The sequence below is a fragment of the Sander vitreus genome, chromosome 1 (assembly GCF_031162955.1).
Source record: "Sander vitreus isolate 19-12246 chromosome 1, sanVit1, whole genome shotgun sequence".
Classification (NCBI taxonomy): Eukaryota; Metazoa; Chordata; class Actinopteri; order Perciformes; family Percidae; genus Sander; species Sander vitreus.
In genome coordinates, this window is record NC_135855.1 from 8,820,748 (window position 1) to 8,848,359 (window position 27,612).

General features: G+C 42.2%; 1 protein-coding gene and 1 long non-coding RNA gene across 3 annotated transcripts in view; both read right to left on the reverse strand.

The window, feature by feature from the left end:
- Positions 1–27,612, reverse strand: part of efl1 (elongation factor like GTPase 1) — a 136,226-nt gene that overhangs the window by 97,508 nt on the left and 11,106 nt on the right. For both annotated transcript variants that reach the window (XM_078260588.1, XM_078260503.1), the window contains 7 exons: positions 25,750–25,887; positions 21,546–21,769; positions 18,220–18,343; positions 13,901–13,980; positions 7,484–7,620; positions 7,226–7,348; positions 5,765–5,864 (listed from right to left, as the gene is read on the reverse strand). In XM_078260588.1, the coding sequence (XP_078116714.1) occupies positions 5,765–5,864; positions 7,226–7,348; positions 7,484–7,620; positions 13,901–13,980; positions 18,220–18,343; positions 21,546–21,769; positions 25,750–25,887 (926 nt within the window). The remainder of the gene's footprint in view (positions 1–5,764; positions 5,865–7,225; positions 7,349–7,483; positions 7,621–13,900; positions 13,981–18,219; positions 18,344–21,545; positions 21,770–25,749; positions 25,888–27,612) is intronic.
- Positions 980–1,968, reverse strand: LOC144521940 (uncharacterized). The gene is made up of 2 exons (XR_013502371.1): positions 1,905–1,968; positions 980–1,653 (listed from the first exon to the last, which is right to left on the reverse strand). It is a non-coding gene; the product is annotated as an uncharacterized LOC144521940 (long non-coding RNA).

Genomic DNA, 27,612 nt, shown 5'->3' on the forward strand with positions numbered 1-27,612 from the left:
TTAGCTGCTACTGTCCCTTCAATCCTATGAATCACGGCTAGCTGCAGGCCCTGGAGTTCCATCAGGGCTTCGGCATTTTGTAGTCCAGTAACCCTGACCCTGAACCTGGTGACTTTGCGCGGGTATGGAGCGCCGCGGGCTTCCCTTCGTGATGGAGATCCATCTAGCTCACAACGAGCCAGAGTCTATGAAGTAGGACACGCCGGGCGGAGAGGCAGCACCGGCCGCTGTCACGTAGCCTGCTGAGCTCCTGCTGAACTACAACACACAGTCGGACAAAATTTGCAATTAGCCATCAATTTTTGTAAAACGGCCCATATTTCACCTCTACATAGTTGATTTCTCGCATAAAAAAGTCTCAGAAGTGAATTTAGTAATTCAATAGCAGACCTCTGGAGATCTGCATGACCTAGCTAGATTCCGAAGACTAAGCTGACCTCAGGTCAGTGGTGTAGCCTTTGCAAATGTTGGGGCGTGACAAAGACTAGGATTTGGGATGCTTACGTCAGCTTCCAGCTTTGTTCAGATTCACCCGTTTTCAGCGGCAGTTTCAAAATGTGAGATTTGCAGAGGATAGGGGTATCAATGGGATTTTGCGCTTCTATGTATGTCCTATTTACCCACTGCACTGTCGTTATTCAACTATGACAAGGTAAAATCGGTTTTGCATTCTATCACCCCTTTAAATATTGCATGGCAGTCATTTTTGTCATCAGCCATTTTATTTGAACCAAGACTTCGACCAGTTTGATTCGATCCAACAGCTGACTGGTCTAGAGTTGAAATGATTAATCAATTATTTGTCAACTTTTAAATGATTTTATTAATCGATTAATCAGTTTGAGTAAAAAATCTCTGATTCCAGCTTGTTAAATGTGAACATTGTCTAGTTTCTTCATTCCTCTGTGACAGTAAACTGACTGATCCATATTTTTCACAATTTTCTGACATTTTAGAGACCTAAATGTATGTATGTATGTGTGTGTGTGTGTGTGTGTGTGTGTGTGTGTGTGTGTGTGTGTGTGTGTGTGTGTGTGTGTGTGTGTGTGATGCAGGTAGTGGGAAAAAAAGAATGGAAGCTTGTGTAGGCTCATTAGCCCAGATTTTGGGCAGGTTTTTTTCTTTCTAGCTTACAGTCTGAGATGACCTTTACTTCCTTTTTATACAATACCTTTCTTGCCCCTCGCTATCTCACTCTCTCTCTCTCATCTGTATCTCCTCCTCCCCATCCTCTAGCCCGTCTCTGACAGCCTGTCTATATCTCTTCTCCTCTGCGTGCCGCTCTGTTTCCCTGCGAGTGCATTGGCAGAGTCTGCCATTAGGATCCAGTCCTGTGACAGGAGGGAGCGGAGGTGGGGGGGGAGCACAGACGCTGCCAGCCAGAGGGCTTAAGGTGGATCTTTCTACTCTGCATGAGATATGCTGTATGCTCACCGTGTATTTCTGGGTTTCAGCACAAATGTTTAAGGGTTTGTTTTGTTTCATAAAAAAAATGCATCCTCTCCGGGAGAAAAAACTGTCTGACTCCCAGATAAAACACCACTGCAATGTCTAAACTCACAAATCAGCATTTTCAGGTCAGATAAGGCCTCCATGTCCTTAAAGTACTATATATTAACCCTATTTTATGTTCACAACCTTCGGAAACCAAACCTTCACAAACACAAGAGCAGAAATGCAAAAAGTTAGTTAGTTTCCAGATCTCAGCAAATGACTAGTTGTAATAAACTTAAAGCTTTATTGCGTAACTTTTTAATTTGAATGAACGTCAGTTACATTAAAGCCATTGCCAAATGAGTTGCTACAAAGCTAATTAAGACTATCAGTTCCACACAACTCTCTCCGTATTTCTCAGTATGACTATGTGCAGAAGATTGTGTCACCTGGTGAGTGAAGATAATTACCTCTTCTGAAGAGTCCATGTTTTTTTAATCCTCCGTGTCCTCCTTGGCTACTAGCAACTGCGTGGAGGAGGGGTGGGGGTTAGAATTCCTCATGGGGGAGACAGAAACTATGCACTATAGCTTTAAGGCATGTTGCAGAGTTCCTTGTGTCAAACTGGTAATGTTGGGACAATTATTAGTAGAGGACCGCTGTAATGGTTGTCATAGGAGCTCACTACGCTGCAGTGGAGCAGTTTATAGCTCCGGCACAATTTAGCTAATGCAAATCACTCTATAGTGCACAATGAGGCGGAGCGAAGACAATGAGCTCTCTCCGGCCCATTAACAGCTCACACACGTCCTCCACTGGACAGACCATTATACCACTACTGGGAGCAACACTTTAATGGCTCCCCCAAATCAATCCCAGTCTCCTGTAAGCATCTGCTTTCAATGAGGAATGGCAACAGGCAACTGTTTGCTTTAACATGTCATCCCGGCCTTTTAAGTGGTCTACCCTCAGGTCACCTCCAAGAAGGACGGACAGATCAGAGAGGGCTAACAGCTGGATCCCCTCAGGGAGAAAGAACCAAAAAACCTCCTAGAGTAAAGCAGAAACTAAAGGTAAAGGTGCACCGGTGATAGAGATCCCAATACTGAGAACAGATGGCAGGTAAAAAATACAGATTGAATACTATGAGAGACAGGTCATGCCTAGGCATGTCACAACTTAAGATTTTAAGACTGATTTATTTATGAGGACAATGCACATTAATCAACATTTCTGTAAATGTGCCAGTGTTAGCCAGATGGCTAATTTTTAACTGTAGTCTTAGTTACCGAGAACATGCAAACTCCACACAGACCGGGGATCCAACTCTGCAGTGTCTACTTGCTGTGAGGCAGCAGTGCTAGCCACTGAACCTAGACCTGATTATTGCCATCTTGCACACAAGTTTCCTACGGTGATCTTAGCAATCCCTTCCATGATTGACACATTTTATTTCTTCAGGTTTATTGTTAATATACATTGAAGATTAAGGAAATAAATAAGTTATAAATAAGATCTGTGGGTCAGTGAACTTTGTATCAAATGTACATTTGTCATTGTTGTTTACCCAAAGAAATCATCTCTCCATAGTGATATCCAACTTTGCCAGACAAGTTGGGCTCAGTATCAACACCTCCAAAACACAAGTGATGTGTGTCAACTCCATCCCCACAGCACCCATCCTTGTTAATGAGGAACCACTTGAGTTTGTGGAAGATCTGGGCAGTCTCATCAGTAAGGACAGTGGGGCATCTAAAGATATTAAAGCAAGGCTGGGAAAGGCTCAGGGTGCCTTCTCCCAACTCCGTCCCATCTGGAGATCAAAACAATGCAGCCTTAAAACGAAGATGCTCCTATATAACGGCAATGTAAAGTCTGTTCTGCTGTACGGTTCACAGAGCTGGTGAGTTGTCAAAACAGACATGAGGAGAATGGAAGTGTTCCATAATGGATGCCTCCGAAGAATATGCCAGATATTTTGGCCTATTAAGATCTCCAACAATGAACTGTATAAGACATAAGTCGCCTTAAAGCGTAACTCTCGCCAAAATACAACCTAGGGTCTATTTGTGAATATACCCGAGTCAAACTTTCGTTTAAAAGCATAATTAGGACGGAAACACTACTTTTAAGATTTACCGTATTCTCGTTTTCGGTCAAATGGCCTTTTGAATGGGAGCGCTAGGGGCACTATTATGATAGCATCAAAATCACTATTTTTAAAACACTAAAAAGGCTAGACTTAAGTTACGCTTTAAGATGGACACCACCTGGCAAAAGAAAACCTGGGAGGCCCAAAATCACCTGGCACAGAACTGTGACACAAGAGCTGGAACAGATGAACCTGTCATGGGTAGAGGCCCAACATGCTGCCAGGGACCAAATGCAATGGAGAGTGCTCATTGAAGCCTTATGTCCCATAGGGGACGAAGAGGAGTAAGTAAGTAATCGTGATATCCAGCTATGCGGATTGGTTTTATTTGCCCATTTTTGTCTCTGAGATTTCTGCCACCACAGTGCAATGGTGGTAAATGGATTTTTTATGTTTTGTTTATGCTTACAGCGTTGACAAAGAAAAAAAGAAACTGTGTCCCTATTGCTCTAAATAATCCAAAGACCACAGTGAGCAGTTTTTATAGGAACTATTCCACCTACTGTGGCCATGTGTGCACTCTCCTCAACATACTGCTGTGCTGTCGTCCTTAAGAATTGCGCCGCAGACAATTCTACTGCAAGCACAAGGGAAGGTAGAGCCACATCCAACCTGGATTTTTTAGGCCAATACCGAGATCAATGTTGGAGAGTTCATAAAATCTGATAACGACATATTGGCTTCAGCATTATATTTTAATCTGTTAAATTATTAATGGTGATTAACTGATAATCAATTAATCAATTAGTTGAGAATAATTATTGTCTTTGGGAACACATATCTGTGCCGGTTCCATTTGCTGATGAAGGCTGTTGGATACAGAAAAGCTCCAGGAATAGCGGAGTAAATGGACCTCACATTTAGAATGATTACCACAGAACTGGATGTCAACATGACAACATTGTTCAGTCTGACCAGCGGCTAATTAGAACTGTTAATCAAAGAGCAGACACATGCAGTTGATGCAGCCGTGGTCTGTGATGTTTACAATACAAAACTGTGCGCAAACGGAATTTCAGAAGTTTGTGGGTCAGCATGCAAAGGTGCAAAGACAAGCACATAGAAGCCCCGCACACCGGCTGTGTCACTTAGCGTTGCACACAACGAATCCACCATACAGACAGAAAAAAAAAAAAATATAGTAGTGACTTTCGGGGTGCCCTGTTAGCTCACCTGGTAGAGCGTGCGCCCCGTGTACAGAGGCTGAGTCCTTACTGCAGTGGCCCGGGATTCTCCAAAAGGAAACAATGTTCACAAACTGCTCCAAACAGCTCTATTGTAGTCCAGCCTTTACTTCCTTGACAAACGTGCGTCACTTTGTAACACATTATAATGCTTGCCTAGCTGCTAGCGTGGCATGCCCTCATACTCTGCTTCTGATTGGGTAGTAGTCCTTACCTACCTATTGGTTGGTAGGTGATCAAATACTTATGTCATGCAATAAAATGCAAATTAATTATTTAAAAATCATACAATGTGATTTTCTGGATTTTTGTTTTAGATTCCGTCTCTCACAGTTGAAGTGTACCTATGATAAAAATTACAGACCTCTACATGCTTTGTAAGTAGGAAAACCTGCAGTGTATCAAATACTTGTTCTCCCCACTGTAGGTACTGTGCATGTGCGACTTCCAACAAAAAGGGAATAGAAGTGTGATGTCTCACTCTGTAGCTAAAACAGAGAGCTCAACACACAGGGTGAAAAGAGGAGCTGCTGCAATGTACAATACAACAAAAATACGGGTTTTTTTGAAAATTTAAATGTAAACCTATTCTGATATAACCTCTACATACAATTATGAACCTGAAAATGAGCATAATATAAGCACTTTAAATTACTACCTGTGTATATAAAAAAGAATGGGTGTCGGTAACTTTAAATAATGTTCTTTGTGTACTACGGTCAGAGCAGTGATTTGACACTAAACTGCAAAAAGAATGTTAGCACAAAGAATCAGTAGTGCTGCTGTAGTAAGTGGTATTTACGAGCTTGTTCCTAAGACGTTCTGTGTGACTTCAGGCCAACTCCGTTCCCTCCTTTACATCCAATAAAGAGCAGACATATGAGGCAGCACTGCAGCACCATCTACTGACTACCCTGTCCGTACACACACACACACACACACACACACACACACACACACACACACACACACACACACACACACACACAGTTACCTCTGTCTGTTCTGAGGCAAGGCCTTGGTGTCAACAGCAAACATCTTGGACACAAAGATGATGAGCGGATCGTTTTCCCCACTGGAACACTGGAGGAATGCTGGAGAGCAACCGAGGGGAGGAAAAAGAGTCAAACACATCTGAAATCACTATACAAGAGGCAGATGAGCGCCAAAGTCTTTGTTAAAACCAAGGTGAAGTCCCAGCCATTTGCCAAAAACAATGAATCATGTCAACATGAAATCAGTGCACCATCACAAGTTGGAACTGAACTTTCAAACGTAAACTTTTCAGACGTACCTGTGTATATGTATGTAAGAGTTTGTTTTATTTGTATATTCACTTGACGAAATATGTTTGTTTCAGTGTTCATTCAGTTTAGAGTATCTGATTTTACTAAATTAGCAAACATTATTTGGTCATTTAGTCCAACTAACGAGGAAATTAAAAAGTTGAGCAAATAATGTTTAGTCATTTCAGGTACAGGGTATTATTTTTGTGAAATGTAGTTTAAATTCATCCCAGTTTATGTCCTTATTAAAACAGCATTTGGATCAAGTGCCAGGTCAGATATGTCAACTAAATTCCATTGCACCTTTTTTACCTCTCAATCTATACGGTTCAAACATTAGCAATAGGGGTGTGTATCTCTGCGATTTGATCTGTAATTAGATACACAGTCCCTCATCTCTACAAAAACTAAAATAATAGAGATACATTTGTAACGATAGGATACACTCATAGGATACATTCAAAGCTAATTGGATTCAGCCGCAATTAGGATTTGTGACTACAACAAATCAAATATTTGCTAAACTTTTATTTCAAACACTGAGTCAGAAATTTACAAAGAGAGTTATATATCCTGCATCAACAATAGGAAACATGAGCAGTGACACACTTTTTGGCCTGTCCCTAAAGGCTCAGACACTAGGGTTGGGTACCGTTCACATTTTTATTGATACCGGTACCTGAAATTCGGTGTAACTTTGTATTTGTAACTTATTCTATTTTAGCCTGTTTTATTTTGTTGACCGTTTTTAACTGCTCTTTAATGTTTTATGTAAAGTGTTTTAAATTGCCTTGTTGCTGAAATGTGCTATAGAAATAAAGTTACTTTGCCTTGCAACCTCAGCCTGTCAGTCAGTCACCAGGGCATAGAAACCACAGTTGTGCCTGCTTGTCTCATAGGAAGTGTAACGGCAACAGCACCGGGACCACTTTCACCTCGCCATCAATATCATATTGCAGCGAACGGTGTCTGCGGGAAGTTTTGAAAACTGTAACCACACTTACAACCACTTTACAGCGTTGCCGTGACTTACTGTGACTTTAAAAAAACTGCAGAAACAACGTAGTTTGCTTGAGTTTCTCTGTCTGCACATTTGAACCTAAAACAACCTGTGTGTGTGTGTGTGTGTGTGTGTGTGTGTGTGTGTGTGTGTGTGTGTGTGTGTCTACCTCTCTTCAGCTCTTGCGTCTGTTCGGGCAGTGAGTCGAACCGCCGCGGCCCGACACTCATCAGTTTCTCCACCCTCTCTGCTGTCATGTCTATGGGACTAGGAAGTTTCTCACACACCATCGCTACAGACTGTTAAAAAAAACTCGACAACAAATGCACAACATCCCCCCAAAAATGCTCACCTGAGGCAGTCAAACAAACATAAGAAGGGAAAGAGTTCAGCTGATAAGAGATAGAGGCCAAAAGGCAAAGGATACAGAGGACAGCCTGGGCCAGAGGTAACCACTGGCTGCAGATGGCAGAAAGAAGAACTTTGGGGTCCGAGTGACGAGAGTCCCTGGCCAACACCTTCACCCCGAGTGATGCTATCACCTTCTCCACCTTCTCCTTGTCTCTACAGTCACAGAAACAGGATAGATAGACTTTACAGATGGACGGCGGGGCATGGATAGCAACACACTCTGCTACAAGAAAAGATGATATACAGTGAGGAGAACAAGTATATGATACACTGCCGATTTTGCAGGTTTTCCCACTTAAAAAGCATGTAGAGGTCTGTAATTTTTATCATAGGTACTCTTCAACTGTGAGTGACGGAATCTAAAACAAAAATCCAGAAAATCACATTGCATGATTTTTAAGTAATTAATTTGCATTTTATTGCATGACATAAGTATTTGATACATCAGAAAAGCAGAACTTAATAATTGGTACAGAAACCTTTGTTTGCAATTACAGCGATCATACGTTTCCTGTAGTTCTTGACAAGGTTTGCACACACTGCAGTAGGGATTTTGACCCACTCCTCCATACAGACCTTCTCCAGATCCTTCAGGTTTCGGGGGTGTCGCTGGGCAATACGGACTTTCAGCTCCCTCCAAAGATTTTCTATTGGGTTCAGGTCTGGAGACTGGCTAGGTCACTCCAGGACCTTGAGATTCTTCTTACGGAGCCACTCCTTAGTTGCCCTGGCTGTGTGTTTCGGGTCGTTGTCATGCTGGAAGACCCAGCCACGACCCATCTTCAATGCTCTTACTGAGGGAAGGAGGTTGTTGGCCAAGATCTCGCGATACATGGCCCCATCCATCCTCCCCTCAATACGGTGCAGTCGTCCTGTCCCCTTTGCAGAAAAGCATCCCCAAAGAATGATGTTTCCACCTCCATGATTCACAGTTGGGATGGTGTTCTTGGGGTTGTACTCATCCTTCTTTTTTCTCCAAACACAGCGAGTGGAGTTTAGACCAAAAAGCTCTATTTTTGTCTCATCAGACCACATGACCTTCTCCCATTCCTCCTCTGGATCATCCAGATGGTCATTGGCAAACTTCAGACAGGCGTGGAAAGGCGCTGGCTTGAGCAGGGGGACCTTGCATGCGCTGCAGGATTTTAATCCATGACGGCGTAGTGTGTTACTAACGGTTTACTTTGAGACTGTGGTCCCAGCTCTCTTCAGGTCATTGACCAGGTCCTGCCGTGTAGTTCTGGGCTGATCCCTCACCTTCCTCATGATCATTGATGCCCCACGAGGCGAGATCTTGCATGGTGCCCCAGACCAAGGGAGATTGACCGTCATCTTGAACTTCTTCCATTTTCTAATAATTGTGCCAACAGTTGTTGCCTTCTCACCAAGCTGCTTGCCTATTGTCCTGTAGCCAATCCCAGCCTTGTGCAGGTCTTCAATTTTATCCCTGATGTCCTTACACATCTCTCTGGTCTTGGCCATTGTGGAGAGGTTGGAGTCTGTTTGATTGAGTGTGTGGACAGGTGTCTTTTATACAGGTAACGAGTTCAAGCAGGTGCAGTTAATACAGGTAATGAGTGGAGAACAGGATGGCTTCTTAAAGAAAAACTAACAGGTCTGTGAGAGCCGGAATTCTTACTAGTTGGTAGGTGATCAAATACTTATGTCACGCAATAAAATGCAAATTAATTATTTAAAAATCATACAATGTGATTTTCTGGATTTTTGTTTGAGATTCCGTCTCTCACAGTTGAAGTGTACCTATGATAACAATTACAGACCTCTACATGCTTTGTAAGTAGGAAAACCTGCAAAATCGGCAGTGTATCAAATACTTGTTCTCCCCACTGTATACTACAGTATATCTTCATGTTCAAACATCCCATTACAACATACAGTGGTGCTCATAAGTTTATGAACCCATGCTAAAGTTGACTAAAAAGAGGAATAAAAAATGGCTTATTTGTGAATGAATAATGTATTGTAAATAAATAAATGTTCTTCCTTAAAATACAGGGGGCATAAGTAAGTACACCCCTATGTTAAATTCCCATAGAGGCAGGCAGATTTTTATTTTTAAAGGCCAGTTATTTCATGGATCCAGGATACTATGCATCCTGATAAAGTTCCCTTGGCCTTTGGAATTAAAATAGCCCCATATCATCTCATACCCTTCACCATACCTAGAGATTGGCATGGGGTACTTTCCATAAAATCATCTCTCAATGCAAATCAAACCAGCTATTAGGCTAACTGAAATAAAACCATGCCAATCTCTAGGAAAGGAACTTTATCAGGACGCATAGTATCCTGGATACTATGCATCCTGATAAAGAGATGATAAAAAGATGATTTTTTGGAAAGTACCCCATGCCAATCTCTAGGTATGGTGAAGGGTATGTGATGATGTGGGGCTATTTTAATTCCAAAGGCCAAGGGAACTTTATCAGCATGCATAGTATCCTGGATCCATGAAATAACTGGCCTTTAAAAAATCTGCCTGCCTCTATGGGAATTTAACATAGGGGTGTACTTACTTATGCCCCTGTATTTTAAGGAAGAACATTTATTTATTTACGATACATTATTCATTCACAAAGAAAATTGGTGTCCTTAAAGGTTGGATTTGTCCTATTTTTTTAATTAAGGCATTAAGATCAATTTCCAAAAGATTATTTTTTTATTCCTCTTTTTAGTCAACGTTTTTATTTTTAGTTTTAGTTTATATAAACTTATGAGCACCACTGTAGAATTAATTCAATTAACAAAGCAATAGTATTGAGGGGCTCTCCTAAATGTGATACAGAAATGGGCAAATATACAGTGGGGCAAAAAAGTATTTAGTCAGCCACCAATTGTGCAAGTTCTCCAACTTAAAAAGATGAGAGAGGCCTGTAATTTTCACCATAGGTACACTTCAACTATGAGAGACAAAATGAGAAAAATCAAAAAAAATCACATTGCAGGATTTTTAATGAATTTATTTGCAAATTATGGTGGAAAATAAGTATTTGGTCAATAACAAAAGTTCATCTCAATACTGTGTTATATACCCTTTGTTGGCATGACAGAGGTCAAACGTTTTCTTTAAGTCTTCACAAGGTTTTCACACACTGTTGCTGGTATTTTTGGCCCATTCCTCCATGCAAATCTCCTCTAGAGCAGTGATGTTTTGGGGCTGTTGCTGGGCAACACGGACTTTCAACTCCCTACAAAGATTTTCTACGGGGTTGAGATCTGCAGACTGGCTAGGCCACTCCAGGACCTTGAAATGCTTCTTACGAAGCCACTCCTTCGTTGCCCGGGCAGTGTGTTTGGGTTCATTGTCATGCTGAAAGACCCAGCCACGTTTGATCTTCAATGCCCTTGCTGATGGAAGGAGGTTTTCACTCAAAATCTCACAATACATGGCCCCATTCATTCTTTCCTTTACATGGATCAGTCGTCCTGGTCCCTTTGCGGAAAAACAGCCCCAAAGCATGATGTTTCCACCCCCATGCTTCACAGTAGGTATGGTGTTCTTTGGATGCAACTCAGCATTCTTTCCCCTCCAAACACAACAAGTTGAGTTTTTACCAAAAACTTCTATTTTGGTTTCATCTGACCATATGACATTCTCCCAATCCTCTTCTGGATCATCCAAATGCTCTCTAGCAAACTCCAGACTGGTCTGGACATGTACTGGCTTAAGCAGGGGGACACGTCTGGCACTGCAGGATTTGAGTCCCTGGCGGCATAGTGTGTTACTGATGGTAGCCTTTGTTACTTTGGTCCCAGCTCTCTGCAGGTCATTCACTAGGTCCCCCCGTGTGGTTCTGGGATTTTTGTTCACCGTTCTTGGGATCATTTTGACCCCACGGGGTGAGATCTTGCGTGGAGCCCCGGATCGAGGGAGATTATTAGTGGTCTTGTATGTCTTCCATTTTCTTATAATTTCTCCCACAGTTGATTTCTTCACACCAAGCTGCTTACCTATTGCAGATTCAGTCTTCCCAGCCTGGTGCAGGTCTACAATGTTGTTTCTGGTGTCCTTTGACAGCTCTTTGGTCTTGGCCATAGTGGAGTTTGGAGTGTGACTGTTTGAGGTTGTGGACAGGTGTCTTTTATACTGATAACAAGTTCAAACAGGTGCTTATAATACAGGTAACGAGTGGAGGACAGAGGAGCCTCTTAAAGAAGAAGTTACAGGTCTGTGAGAGCCAGAAATCTTGCTTGTTTGTAGGTGACCAAATACTTATTTTCCCGAGGAATTTGCAAATAAATTCATTAAAAACCCTACAATGTGACTTTCTGGATTTTTTTTCTCATTTTGTCTCTCATAGTCGAAGTGTACCTATGATGAAAATGACAGGCCTCTCTCATCTTTTTAAGTTGGAGAACTTGCACAATTGGTGGCTGACTAAATACTTTTTTGCCCCACTGTACATCGGTTTTTGAAATGTGTAAAGATACAAAAGGTTTTGGAGATATGTGAAGGATGAAGTGGTTACCTTGGTTGGTTATGATTTTGGAACGGTCACCCCTTCAGCACATTTTAGCAGCTAAAGTGGGTAGTGCAAAGAATGCCTACAGTGCTAAATTGACTGAAACACTCTTGCACATAGCAAGAGAGACTATTGTCAGGCTACATTTACACCGCTACATTTTGGTTTTTAAGCAGAGTTTTGAGCCAAAAGCGATCTCCGTGCACACAAGAGTTTTTAGCTCCAGAAGGCCAGAACACGCCCAAACCACATATCTCATCAACATTCTCGTATACTGGGCATAAACAGGAGGCAGCATGTACCATTGCTGGTAGTTGCCATGGTAACATTAATAGCTTTAGTCTCAAAGAACGATAATCATGACCGATAAGAGCCAATCAGACGGAGAAACCATGTCGGTGTTGCCAAAGGTCTCCATTTGCGGCCGTTGAGACCAAGCCCCCAGGAAGAGCGCCATGTCTTAAAGCCACCATGGGCTTAGCGGATAAGGGTGGAATTGCACCCCATGGCCAAGAAAGACTTTTCACATAGACTTGAAAGAAAGAAACTACTATATTTCAGCAGATCATTTTTTTTGGGGTACATCAACTTACCAGCCCGAACACTTAAAAGGTCCTTGTTTAAAATGTCGCGTTTTTAACATTTTTAACATTTACTAGTAGCCGAATCAAGAGTTATTAAACTAGGCATGATGAACGCTAGCAGACTGCACTGCGCATGCTCATATGACTGTTCTCCCAAGGTCCTGTAGCTGTGATAATGGATAATGCTAACGCTAATTAGCGGATTGTAATTCACCATGTGTTCTATTAATACATCCATGGTATGTATGCTGTAAAGCCTGTAACGTGGATGAGAGATGAAGCCATGGATGTTATTAAGAGAAGCTCTGTTCACGAAACTGCAGGCTAACCTAGTAGCTAGCTATCTAGTAGCACGACATAATAATTATATCTCCTTGGTTACAATACATCCATTGTTTATTTAGCTAAGCATGTAAACGATCGGGAACAACGAAAACAGTGTTTAACGTTAGTGAATATTTTATACAATGAAGTTTGTATATGAGTTCATGAGTTTGCCTCTTGTAAGAGACACGAGAGAGAAGCTCATGAACGAGCATGTTGCTATGACAACACAAACTGTTGCTAGTGCGCATGTCCATCGTGATGTCATGGGCCAGTCAACGTGGAAGATCCGAGCTCCATGTTTGCTTTATGCGCTTTTGAGCACTCTCATTGGAATGTACGGGGCTTCCCGCCGAACGCTCTATCCAGTTCTCTTAATACATCCATGGTTGAGACTGCAACACAAGCCCGCAGATTCCAAACCACAACGGGTCAGAAGTGTTTCCAAATATCTCCGGTTTAGGGGCTCGGAAAACGCCAGAGCAGGGGGAATGAGAGGTGTAAACGTAGCAAAAGATATTCGTTTAAAACCAAAACGTAGCAATGTAAATGTAGCCTCAATTTCTGGATCTCTAAAAACAGCCCTGCACGGGATGATTGGTACAGGGAAGTATTATAAACGTTTTCTTTGGGAAAAAAACTGACTTACACCCTTATGACAATGTCGAGGGATTCATCAAGATATGGCGACCAGTTCTGGACGCAGTGGACCCCCCGGGACTGAACTTGGTCTTACCCAATTAACAAGATGGGAACCGACTATAGCACGTTCGAGCAATTTGGATGCAATTATGTCCATCTGGTGGTGTGTGTGTGTGTGTGTGTGTGTGTGTGTGTGTGTGTGTTTTGTATTGTTTTATCATTATTTTTGTATGTCTCTGTCTTACTTTCTCTTCTTTAGTATGATGTATGTATAGTGAGAACCCTGCTGTGTTTTTTTTCTTTTCTTTTCTTAGATGTTCATGGAAAAAAAGAGAAGAAAGCAATAGTGATGTGATTTTTAAAATGTAACAAAGTGTTTCAGGGTAGTATGTCACCCACCTCCTAGTGACAACAGCATCATATAAACTCCAAAGGTTATCCAGCACGAGTTGCACAAACAGCTGCTTCTTTCCTTTGGCCTGCAGCAAACATGGGAGACAAAGACATCACACCAGAATCAATGCAAGCTTAAATCACCAGCGATACAAGCTTCCAAAAATGATGGACGCACCATTATTCTCCGGACTATAGAACAGTTTTGTAAGAACGAATGCCAGGGAACCAAATACTAAAAGCATAAGAGCTGAAGAGGGAGATAGAATACATTTTTGTTTCTCTGCACCAACCCATGCACACACTAGGGCTGCACAACTAATCGCAATTTATCGAAATGGCAATATGGACTAGTGCAATATATGTTAAAGGCAAAATATACGTCAAACCATTGTGAATGAAGAATTGTGGTGCTGCAGAGATGTCCCAGCCTACAAATCCTATCCTACAGACTAAAAAACATCTTTATTTGGAAGAGATCCTCGCAAAAATCACACATCTTAAATTTCTTTCAATTTTCAATGAGAATAATCAAAAATGATCATTCCCTCCCTGTGAATCATAACACAATCGATTTATCAGTCAAAATAATCACAATTAGATATTTTCCTCATATCTTGCATTAGGGATTTCAGTTTTTTTTGGCAGTTTGCAGATAATCTGTATCAGCATTTTATTTTCCTGATAACCGATAAAGTTAATGAACTAAAAAGTGCTCTACTTTGGCTCGGCTACAGCTCTGTCTGTCCCTCTGCTTCGGTTTCGCTCACCACTGAGTCTGACTTAAAGTCCTGCCCACAACACTATCTGACTATCTTTTACTGGGTATTATGTTGAAAGTTTCTCATTTATTAAATAATTGCTTGAAGCATTTAAACTAAGTTTTATGTTGGAGTTTGTAACATTCCAAAATCTTAATTTTGACCTAAAGATTTAAATCTTTACTGTAAATGCATATCAGTTCCAAATATTGGTTATCGGTTTCATTAACTACTAATAATGGGTATTATCGGAAAAACCAGTATCGGTCGATCCCTAACTAATACTGTAAAAATACTCCGTTACAAGTTAAAATGCTGCATTGAAAATGTTCCTTAAGTAAAAGTATGTACTGTAAGTATCCTCAGGAAATTGTACTTCAAGTATTAAAAGTAAAAGTACTCAATGCAGAAGCTGATGGAGCAACGGCACACCGCTGCTCCATCAGCTGTTTATGAAATGTCATAAAGTCGTAATTATACACGGCTCTGCAGAGCAGTCTGCTCTACCAATCTCAGCCGCTTTCTCTTCCCTCTGAGGCTGAACAACTGGAACATGAAAACCGCACTCATGCGGGTCCTGTGAAATATGACAGCTACAGTTTATCGGAAAATAGAATTTACTGGTTCTCAGACCCCAGATGAGACAAGAAGCTAACGTTAGCGAACGCTGCGGTCCCTCTGACTCCCCGCTGCAGGAGACTTTGTATTCCCCTGACACGCTGTATTAACGTAACTGTTTAAAACGCTTTCCAGGTTAGTGGGGATGCATACCGCTCAAAACCAACATTAAAAATGTAGTAATCTTCCCTCAGCATTTAGTTTTGTTGCTAAACTGTGTGTAAAATGAGCGGTGACGTTAAATCGTGTTTCAGATAACGCACCCTAGGGTACCGTCTATTTGCTGGATTGTTCCAAGGTAACCGTCGGTAGCTAACGTTAGCAGATAAGCCCGTTGACAGCAACGGTATATTGTTCATATTTATGCACAATGACAAATAAAGCAAACTTGCTAAAAAAGCAACTACACGCTGTTTTCTGGTAACGTTACTATTGACATTCAAACAGGCCTGTGAGTGTGTTTTGAGAAATATTTATACTGCAAGGCTATATTTATTTTATTTTTAATTGTTATTTATATATTATTTTATTGCCATTATCCGTTTCCCCTGCGGCCCACACGATATGAGGTAAATATACGATAACGTTGAATATCACGATAAGGATATTACTTGCGATAAATAAACAGAACAAACTGCTTGTTGAAACAAAGAAAACACTAAAACATAACATTAGGGTTGGGTTTGATTCATGTCTCACATTTAGCACATCAAGATAAGCTCCGGATGGTCTGTTCAAAACGAGTACAGAGCGGGTTCAGCTTTGCTCTGGTGCCCCATGTTAGCTCTAGTGAGTAGGTGGCAGTGTTTTAGTGTGCAGGCAGGACTACAGGGGGCCAAAGGAGGCTCCATTAGCATCTCACAGAACTACACTCTACATTCAGTTCAGTTGGAAATGACATGCAGTTAGGACAGAACATTAGAGGCAGAGGCCCTGTACTGAGTGGGAGCACAGAGACAGAAGTAGAAATACAGATCAGAGGGTTAGATCAGCAATCAGTCAGCCAGTCATACACCTGCTGGTTTATCATCGCATCGTAGCCCTCAGAATCTTAATCCAAGCGTGAGGTGCCTAGAGATTGGCACCACTAGTAAAAAGAGCACAGCACCGGTACTGATGATGTGAACACCTACAACTGTCAGTCATACAAGGGTTATGTAATCATGTAATCATCATGTATGCAGTGATATGACACTGCTGGACTAAAATAGGGGGACTTAGGCAAAGCTAGTTGAAATCAGTGTAGGGCTGAAGGATTAGTCATTTTCAAATCAAAATCGCGATTGTGATTAATCGAATGTGAATTATTTATTTGAATGTTTGGTGTAACATTTGATTTAGCATTTTTTGTTCCTCTTTTTGTCATTATATTTACTGTTTTTTCATAAGATAAATGCTGGAATAATATTACATATCACAGATTGTTTAATGTCCTAGTTTCAGTGGATTTTTCATTTATATTTTATCACTTTATTTAACATGATCGTAGAAGGTGCAATATGCAGCTCAAAAAAACAACAACCACAAATTAAATTGTAATCGCAATATCTGGCAGAAAAATCGCACTTGGATTTTTTCCCCCAAATCGTTCAGCCCTAAATCAGTGTTCACAAAAAAAACACACACTAGTGTGCGTGCGCTGTGCACGAGCCTAGGCGCATTTTACTAACGCGCTGTTAAAATAATGAAATGCCTATTGACTTTAGACCAGGTTTTTGTTGGTCAATGCCGCGATCACTTTCCGCTGCCTCAAGATAGCAATACGCCAAGAATGCACCTGAACACACCTCCCTGTAAGACCAGAACAGCCATGGGCGCACAGATGGGCGCAGTTGCATTTGCTATTTAAACGACATGGGCGCTGGACAGGAAATTGACAACTGCAATGCAATGCATTAAACTAGCAGAGACACTTGCGTCGGGCTTTGCGCTGCGCCAAGTGCAAGATAGGGCCCCTAAAGTTGCACTGTAGTGCTTATGAATTCAACCGTATATTTGTGATAGACCATATTAAGCTCAAGCTAAACATAATTGTTGAATCACAGTCAAATTGTAATATCCCATCTTTATAGAGCGCGATGAACCTTTTTAGGTCTACAGGTGGGAATTTTTCTCTCTTTTCTCTTTTTCTCTTTAAAAAAAATAAATAAATAAATAAAAATGGTTTCACCCAGGTTTTATGTCCCCAAAGAAGCAAAAATTACTTCTGCGAGAAATCTCTGTAATTTACACTAAACAGGTCAACGTACGAGTGAGATGGGATACTTGCTCTAAGAAAAAGCAAAGAGAAAACGGGGAACATAACACAAATGAGCTGCTGACTATAGGTCAGCCAGAGTAATTAGAAAAGAACAAAAAACAGCTGTTATTTTTTTTATAGTTATCAATCCAGCTGTCACCCAAGGGTAAGTATTATTGATATTTGATTGTTAATCTGTACCCATTTTAATGAACAAAATAAATGCATATATTCACAAATTATTATGTTTTATAAAGACAAACAAACAGTAAGCCAAACAAAGATTGAATGTGAGGTTGCGCTCCCCTTGCAATGAAGTAACAACATACGTGGCCGGGTTGGCTCAGTGGGTAGAGCAGGCGCACATATACTCAGAGGCTTATGCCTCGATGCAGAGGTCCAGGGTTTGAGTCCGACCGGTGATGATTTCCTGCATGTCTCTCTCTCTCCCCTTTCTCACCTAGCTGTCCTATCATTTAAAGGCGGAAAAGCCCAAAAAATAATCTTTAAAAAAGAAGTAACAGCATACGTCTCAATTCACCAGCCAAGCAGTAGCAGTAACAGTTGTAGGCTTCGGTAAACCTCGGATTTCTTTTTTCAATCTTTCTTTGGCAGTTACAGAATGTGTCAAATAGGAGAAAGGAACATGGGGGAAAGAGAAGATGCATGTTTAACAAAAGCCCTACAATGACGCATGGTTACGTTACCTGAGCTCCTTTCATGATCTTCTTTGCTTTAGCGTTGAGGTAGAAATCTCCCCACAGGGTTTTGAGCAGCACCTCTGCCTTGATACCCATTTTCTGGCTGTAGATGTGGGCAAACTGCTGGATGCTAGGAAACACAAAAAAGCAAACTCTTAGTCCTCCGTTTACATTTTTTATGCATGTTATCACAGACAACAGAAAGGCATTGATCTTTATTGCAAGCTATGCTGCAATTTTAAATCGGGCTCATTAGCAGCTTTGAATAAAGTGGAGCTTTGATGAGAGATTTGAACAGGATCAGGGTGAACATGTTGTCTGGATCTTATCCTCCTATTATTTTTGCCACAGACTGTGAATGAGTTTCTCGGGTCCAGAGGCAGATAAGACTCGGCCATCTCCTTTGAGACCTGATCGGTTTATTTAGTGATCACAGGGACACAGCTACCCTCAGCCAGCCTTTGTGTCCTCATCACTGACTGGCGTACACCAAACTGCCAGTACAGCATAGAAACTTTATGCAACTGTGGAGTGGAACACATGGTGTGAAGCGATGTAATGAAATGTAAGAAGAAAGTATTTTACTTTGAAATTCCTCAACTGGAGAAAAGTATGAGGTCTTTTTAGGTAACAAACAGCTTGGTTTTGCTCTGGTCTCTGATGCTTCTGGAATCATGTTGAGGCTCAATTAGTGTCAAATACTGTATATTAAATCTAAGTGGACAGCACCATCTAGTGGACGTGTAGAAATGTTTTCAGGTGTGTCAAAATGGAATGTAATTTTATCCGATATTAAATAAATACTAGGGCTGTCAATCGATTAAACAATTTAATCTAATTAATTACATACTCTGTGATTAATTAATCGCATACATAATTAACGGTGCCTGAACCGGAAAAAAAGAAGAAAAAAAAGAAAAAAGGGTAGGCTACTAAACAACAGTTGCCGACAAAGAACTTGTTTATTGCTAAGGCCATATGTTCAAAATTAAATTATTTAATAATAATGTATAACAATAACTTATTTCACTAGTAAATTGCTGTTGAACGACAAAAACAACCACCAGATGGGAAAAGGACATTTACAATAACTTCAAATGCACCCCGAGGCTGTAGTTTACCAGTTTCACTGCCGACGTCGGCAGCTGCAGATTGTTACATACCGGTGTTGAATCCTCTACAGTAAAACACAGTCAAACTTTACACCGTTTAGCGTTAGCTGTCAGCATTGTAACCACGTTTAATCCAGCTACTAGCTAGCGGTAGGCTAACGTTACTAGCGTCACATGCAGCAATGTTTCTGTTGCCTGTCTTCAGAGCATCAGAGAGAAGTGCAGACATATCAGTGGCACCAGATTCCAGTAGCCAGAGTTGGCAGGAAAAAGATTTTTACAAGTAAATGTTCCAATTAATGATCCAGGCAGCACATTCTCGTCTCCCTCCTTTATTTTGCAGTCCAATGGTGGCTAGAACGGCTCCGGGTCAAACGTCAATATGGAATGGATTAATCTGCATTATTATTTTTAACGCGTTATTTTTTCTCAGATTAATTAATCGAAATTAACACATTATTTTGACAGCCCTAATAAATACATAAATAAACAGGATGTATTTCATAGGCATATTTATTTATTCATGTATTTATTTGATATTGAATAAAATGACATTCCATATTTTTAAAAATATTAAATGAATAAACAATGAGAGGGATTTTGGGGTATTGATGAAGTTACTGGGTTATTCCAGTGCCAGAATAGGTCACAGAATGAGCCACATTATCTTTCCAGTTTATGATACGTTACAAAGACATCTGAAATATTCTAAATAAACACAAACTAGTTGCCAAATACTGAATACTAAAATAGTCATACATTGTGCCATCAGCAGCCTCCAGTGAAACTGCCTTCTGCGGTTTTAAAGCCAATCTCTACATCTGAGGACCAGTGCTTTCACTTAAGCTAGGTTTATGGTCGCAGCGGTGTTCCCGGAGCGAGGTGCCATACAATGAGGTCACTGCGGCCTGTCTTTTCCCGGGCGAGGGCTCCTCTAGTTGTCGCGACGCGTGGTTGTGCACGTCTGAATTTTTGTAACTTGGCGCGCACTGCGCTTTCAGTTCAACACGGTCGGCTGGGAAGACTGGTCGAGCAGGCTCGCCTCTACAGACATCTGTGTGATTCTCCATGTACAGACCACAGAGTCAATCAGCTTTAAATATGTGGTCAGAGAGAGACACCACACTGGCAAAAGAAGAGGCATTTTGCTGGAGAGTGTGGAAAAACATGAGAGATCGTTTTGTCAAGGCTAAAAAAAAAAAACCCAGCTTCATGTACTATAAAGAGTGTTCTTAACAGTGTTACAGGCAGACACTAGTGTCCATTTGGAGATAAAGGACAGTCAGGTACGTGGGTGTTTAACATGGATGTGTTTACTATTGTTGCCAAGCAGCCGGCTTTCCTTTACTTCACGTCTCTTCTTCTCTACTACTTCTTGCCTAGTCACAGATTATTTTGTTTGTACGTCCTGTGGTGTTTCAGAGAATACTGTAAAAAAGTGTTGAGCATAAATGTCTCCGTGCATGCTCGTAGCACGCGCACGCCATCTACGGAGGCCCGTGTTAGTTTAACTGAAGCTATAGAGCAGGGGTGTCAAACTCAATTTCACTAAGGGACAGACTTTTTACATGCTTTTATTTCATAGAAAAGTATCTTGATTGTATTACTGCATGTCGCTACATTCATCGTATTTTCTTAATTTTTGTATATTTTTTTTTCCAACATTTTTGTTGCTTTTTTTCTGAGACATTTTTTTTTTCCTTTTTCTTTTTTTTTTGGGCATTTTCGGCCTTAATTTTTGACAGGACAGCTGAAGTCATGAAAGGGGAGAGAGAGAGGGGGGGGAATGACATGCAGCAAAGGGCCGCAGGTCGGAGACGAACCCGGGCCACTGCGTCAAGGAGCAAACCTCTATATATGGGCGTCTGCTCTACCAACTGAGCTATCCGGGCGCCCTTATCTTAGACATTTTTGTTGTTTTTTTCGACTTTTGTCACATTTGTGTTGAAATAAATCCCTACAAAAGTCAGCCAGAAAGTTCCCTAGCCATGATAGAATTTAGCAAATCAAGCAAAACAATGATTAAATTTTTTAAAAGCAGGCTATCACACAGCAACCTGTTCCACAGCCTGAATATGAAAACTCTTTACTGCGAACCCAAAATCTGCGAGGGGGCGGGTTCGGCACGGGGGCCTTGAGTCCAACACATGCGTTAGACCCTCCACACCGTGCACACCCCAAAGTCATGGATGCAGCTAAAGACGGAGCCCGCAGTCTCACCTGAAGCCCCAGCCATCGATGGCGCTGGCAAACACCACGTTCCCCTGGTCAGGGGAGAAGTAGAGTTGGGAGTCGTCGGCCTCCTCTAGCCCGGCGCTCCAGTCATAAACCTGATCTCCACTCAGGATCTTGCTTTCTTTCTCCTCCTCCACCTCCTTCTTCTCTTTCTCCGCCCGCTCCTCCATCACTTTGGAAGTGAACAAAGTGCCTGTCACCGCGTTCACCTACGAGGAAGAACACGCACAGCAACCACTTAGTTACAGTGCTCTACTAAACACTTCCAACTTTTTATTCATGTTTTCCACGAGTTAAAGAGCCCTTATTATGCTTTCTGGGATTTTTCCTTTCTTTTAGTGTGTTATATAGTTTTTAGTGTATGTAATAGATGTATAAAGTACAACAAAAACACGTCACTCCAAATGGACCTCTCTCTTCCACAGACAGCACTTTTTCTCAACTGCATGAAACACTTTGCCCACAGTCCTGTTTGGCCAAGAGCTCAGAAAGTGTTTTTCAGACAGAGGAGCTGCAGCCAGGAGCAGTATGAGAAACAAAATGTTTTTTTGAACATCAAAGCATGTAAACCTATTCTAGTAGACCCCAAGAGTACAAACATGACGCCGAAAAGGACTTTAATAGAAAATACTAGTGATATCTTCTATCTGTCTTCTTCGTTTGCAGATGATCTGTATCAGCGTTGTTTTCCCTGACAACCAATGAAGTTAATGAATTAAAAAGTGGTCTACTTTGGCTCGGCTACAGCTCTGTGTCTGTCCCTCTGCTTCAGTTTCACTCACCACCTAGTCTGACTTAATGTCCCGCCCACAACACTATCTGATTATCTTTTACTGGGTATCATGTTTCTCATTTATGAAATAATTGCTTGAAGCATTTAAACAAAGTTTTGTGTTGGAGTTTGTAACATTCCAAAATCTTAATATTGATTTAAAGATTTTCATTTTCACAGTGTTGGTACGAATTCCCAACAACAGTAAATGCATATTGGTTCCAAATATCGGTTATCGGTTTCATTAATTACTAATAATGGGTAGAGGTCGACCGATATGGGTTTTCTCTGGCCGATGCCGATCTTTAGAAATCAGGGTCAGCCGATGGCTGATAAATGCTGCCGATTTATTTTGGCTGATATTTGGCCGATATGTGCTTGTTTTTAAACCTCTATTTGAAAGATAAAATGTAACAGAATTTCTCAACAAAAACATTTATTGAACACTTCACCAATCTACACTTGTATACTTCAATTAAAAATGTATAATGTAAAAACATACTGTATATTGTATAAATAATGTATGAAAAATATATTAAATAAACAAAACAGGTAAGAAGAAAATAAACTTTGTCAAATCAACTTTTCAATGAAAAAATAAAGTTTAGTGCACTTAGCAGCATTTATTAAACTTCTGAGAATACAAATCTGCAAGCTTCACAGAAAGTGACATGTTATTATTAATCTCAACACTATTTCCTCCTAACTCCTGTTGAATCACATAAGACTAGGGCTATCTAAAGTCAATTCTTGTTCACCTTGTTTGTTAGATCATTGTTCATTTGTTTCAAGTGTTTTATCTGTGTTTTGGGGATCCTACTGTTACATGTCCTGTTGCACTCATTAGGATCTTATCTGAGCAGATTTCTGTCATTCAAACAACTCTTGGTTGTAATTTAAAACTCGTCCAGCCAATTTAATAAAATTAAGGGTTTTATCCATGCTCGAGTCCATAGATGCAGTTAATGGATACAGGCACGGAGAACTGAAGGCTCTGTTAGCAAAGATTTGCTCCGTTAGCGGTTAGCTCCGTTAGCGGTTAGCTCCAGTTAGCTCCGTTATAGGAGTGGATGAGACTGCCACGGACAGGGGTAACAACCAGACTCTGATAAATGACATTCGGGGAGCTTCCACAGCGGTGTGGCTGCGGTGTTTTGTACGGTTTTATTTCCATCTTCGTCCGCTTATCCGGTATCGGGTCGCGGGGGTAGCAGCTCCAGCAGGGGACCCCAAACTTCCCTTTCCTGAGCCACATTAACCAGCTCCGACTGGGGGATCCCGAGGTGTTCTCAGGCGGTTGGAGATATAATCCCTCCACCTAGTCCTGGGTCTTCCCCGAGGCCTCCTCCCAGCTGGACGTGCCTGGAACACATCCCTAGGGAGGCACCCAGGGGGCATCCTTACCAGATGCCCGAACCACCTCAACTGGCTCCTTTCGACGCGAAGGAGCAGCGGCTCTACTCCGAGCTCCTCACGGATGACTGAGCTTCTCACCCTATCTCTAAGGGAGACGCCAGCTACCCTCCTGAGGAAACCCATTTCGGCCGCTTGTACCCTGGATCTTGTTCTTTCGGTCATGACCCAGTCTTCATGACCATAGGTGAGGGTAGGAACAAAAACTGACTGGTAGATTGAGAGCTTTGCCTTCTGGCTCAGCTTTCTTTTCGTCACAACGGTGCGATAAATTGAATGTAATACGGCACCCGTTGCGCCGATTCTCCTACCAATCTCCCGCTCCATTGTCCCCTCACTCGCGAACAAGACCCCAAGGTACTTGAACTCTTTCACTTGGGGTAAGGACTCATTCCCTACCTGGAGAAGGCACTCCATCGGTTTCCTGCTGAGAACCATGGCCTCCGATTTAGAGGTGCTGATCCTCATCCCAGCCACTTCACACTCGGCTGCGAACCGATCCAGTGAGTGCTGAAGGTCACAGGCCGATGATGCCATCAGGACCACATCTTCTGCAAAAAGCAGCGATGAGATCCCCAGCCCACCGAACTGCAACCCCTCTCCACCCCGACTACGCCTCGATATCCTGTCCATAAATACTACAAACAGGATTGGTGACAAAGCGCAGCCCTGGCGGAGGCCAACTCTCACCTGAAACGAGTCCGACTTACTGCCGAGAACCCGGACACAGCTCTCGCTTTGGTCGTACAGAGATTGGATGGCCCTGAGAAGGGACCCCCTCACCCCGTACTCCCGGGGCACCTGGTCATACGCCTTCTCCAGATCCACAAAACACATGTACACCGGTTGGTGTTGGTACTCCCTCCAGGATCCTTGCGAGAGTAAAGATCTGGTCCGTTGTTCCACGACCAGGACGGAATCCACATTGTTCCTCTTCAACCTGAGGTTCTACTATCGACTGAACCCTCCTTTCCAGCACCTTGGAGTAGACTTTACCGGGGAGGCTGAGAAGTGTGATACCCCTGTAATTGGCACACACCCTCTGGTCCCCCTTTTTTAAAAAGGGGAACCACCACCCTGGTCTGCCACTCCTTAGGCACCGCCCCAGACTTCCACGCAATGTTGAAGAGGCATGTCAACCAAGACAACCCCTCCACACCCAGAGCTTTAAGCATTTCTGGACGGATCTCTCCTGGGGCTTTGCCACTGTGGAGTTGTTTAACTACCTCAGCAACTTCCACCAGGGAAATTGACGACAATCCCCCATCATCCTCCAGCTCTGCCTCTACCATAGAGGGCGTATTAGTTGGATTTAGGAGTTCCTCAAAGTGCTCCTTCCACCGCCCTATTACCTCCTCAGTTGATGTCAACAGCGTCCCATCCTTACTGTACACAGCTTGGATGGTTCCACGCTTCCCCCTCCTGAGGTGGCAAACGGTTTTCCAGAAGCACCTTGGTGCCGACCGAAAGTCCTTCTCCATGTCTTCTCCCACACCCGCTGCTTTGCCTCTTTCACGGCAGAGGCTGCAGCCCTTCGGGCCCTTCAGTACCTTGCAACTTCCTCCGGTGTCCTCTGGGATAACATATCCCGGAAAGACTCCTCCTTCAGTCGGACGGCTTCCCTGACCACTGGTGTCCACCACGGTGTTCGTGGGTTACCGCCCCTTGAGGCACTTAAGACCCTAAGACCGCAGCTCCTCGCTGCAGCTTCAAAAAATGTCGCCTATTCATGTTTTTAACACTAGGCTGCCCGCAGATGCGCCTGCCTATCGGGCGATTAATCAGTCGACCTCTAATAATGGGTATCGGTCTTGATAAACCAGTATTGGTCAAACCCTATAAAATACACAATGGCTTAAACGATTCAAGACAGCTGAACACAAACAAGTACAATTTCATGGAAGGTTTCTTTGTAGTGCTGTAACACTGCGGCTGAGAGTGTTCTATATAAAATATCTAGTGAAGATATCCTGAGTGTGGCCTAAGTCAGATGAGAGCTTTCACCTGTTCCAGGATCTTCTGCAGGTGGCTGTAAGCTTCCTGAGAGGTGAGCTTCAGCTCCAGGATGAGTCGGTCTATCTTGTTGATGACCAGGACAGGCCTGATGTTCTCCAGCCACGCCTGGCGCAGCACAGCCTGGGTCTGCACACAATGCACATGCGCAAAGAGAAAAAGAAATCACTGTGACCCAGTTTTGCAAGGCCGATGGACAAAAATGTAATTTTGATGAGTAAGAGTAGTAGTAATTTACACAACACAATCATTTATTTATTTATTTTCTTTGTGGCACTCTTGTAGAAGTGGCTCTCCTTTGAGATGACAATACCAGCAGTGGCCCCAAGCCAATTTGAGTTTGAGACCGCTGGTCTAAAGGTAGACGCACATGCAACTTTTAACACTTTTTTGGGGGAAAATAATGAGATATAACATTCTAATTAGTGAGCTTTAGAGGAGCTGGTAGGTGGATTTTGTTATTGTTGGACAGAGACAGGCTAGACGTTTCATTGAGTACGTTTACATTCACATTAATAATCTACTATTATTTCGAATATGACAATATTCTGAATAGGGATTAGGGATAGATAATCACGATTATTATGCATTAATTAATTTCACTGCTAATGTATGAAATTACATGAATTTCCGCATTTATTCAACAAGACAGCTCGGTGAGAAAGGGGAGAGAGAGGGGGAAGACATGCAGAAAATCGCCACAGGTCGGATTCGAACCATGGACCACTGCGTCGAGGCATAAACCTCTAATTATATGTGCGCCTGCTCTACCCACTGAACCAACCCGGCCACTATTGCAGCCTTTTGAAACAGAAATAACACAATAACAGTTTTGAATGTTTTAAAAATGATTACATGATCAACCTTTTCATTTAAATTCATCTGAAAAGATTAGAGACTAGAGGTGAATCAGTCACATCACAAACCAAAGGCCAAGTTGGCAACAACAGTGCTGTCCTTTGGGACCTCAAAAAGCTAGAAACGGCCCTGCTAGCTGGTGTTTCTAAAATTTGGATTTGCATGCTTGTTTGTTTTCCTTGTCTCTCTCTCTCTCTGCCAAAGAGACTGGATGACCACTCTCAGTTCCTTAGCGTAACGAGGAGTGAACCCTCTTGTCAGTCGCATGGTCTTTATCTAGGGAGGCGGGACTCCTGGCGGAGAGAGAGAGAGAGAGAGACAGAGAACGCTAGTTGGGTTGAGAGTTGGAGCAGGGTTTCCCGCAGCACTTTGCAGTTAAAGGAGAATTCCGGTCGATTTCAACCCGAAGCTCTGTTGTTTGTAAATTTGGAGTGCTATCAGTAGCGAGAAAAACAAAAACAATCGGTGCTTCCTATACCGTGTTATCCTCCTGCTAGATTTTGCACCCAACAGGCTTAAACAGGGCAAGTTTTAAACTTGTTTTTAGCCTCTAAACATGTTTGAAATGTCATTACAAGTGCCTAGAAGGCCTGTCACGATAGTCAATAAATCAATTGATCGCATGATAAGAAAAATGAGCTCGATAATTTTTCCGTCCGCGATAATTTCCATTTGCATGCTTGTTTGTTTTCCTTGTCTCTCTCTCTCTACCAAAGAGACTGGAGGACCACTCTCGGTTCCTTAGCGTAACGAGGAGTGAACCCTCTTGTCAGTCGCATGGTCTTTATGTGTGGGCGGGACTCCAGGCGGAGAGCGAGAGAGACAGAAAACACTAGTTGAGAGTTGGAGCAGGGTTTCCCGCAGCACTTTGCAGTTAAGGCTCCGTCAACAAAAATAAATAAAAATAATAATAATAATGAGCAATATCCGCCGTGTTACTCGGCGGCCCGTTTTCTCCCTTTCATTCCAAACCACAAACCTGCAGGTGGAGGCGGT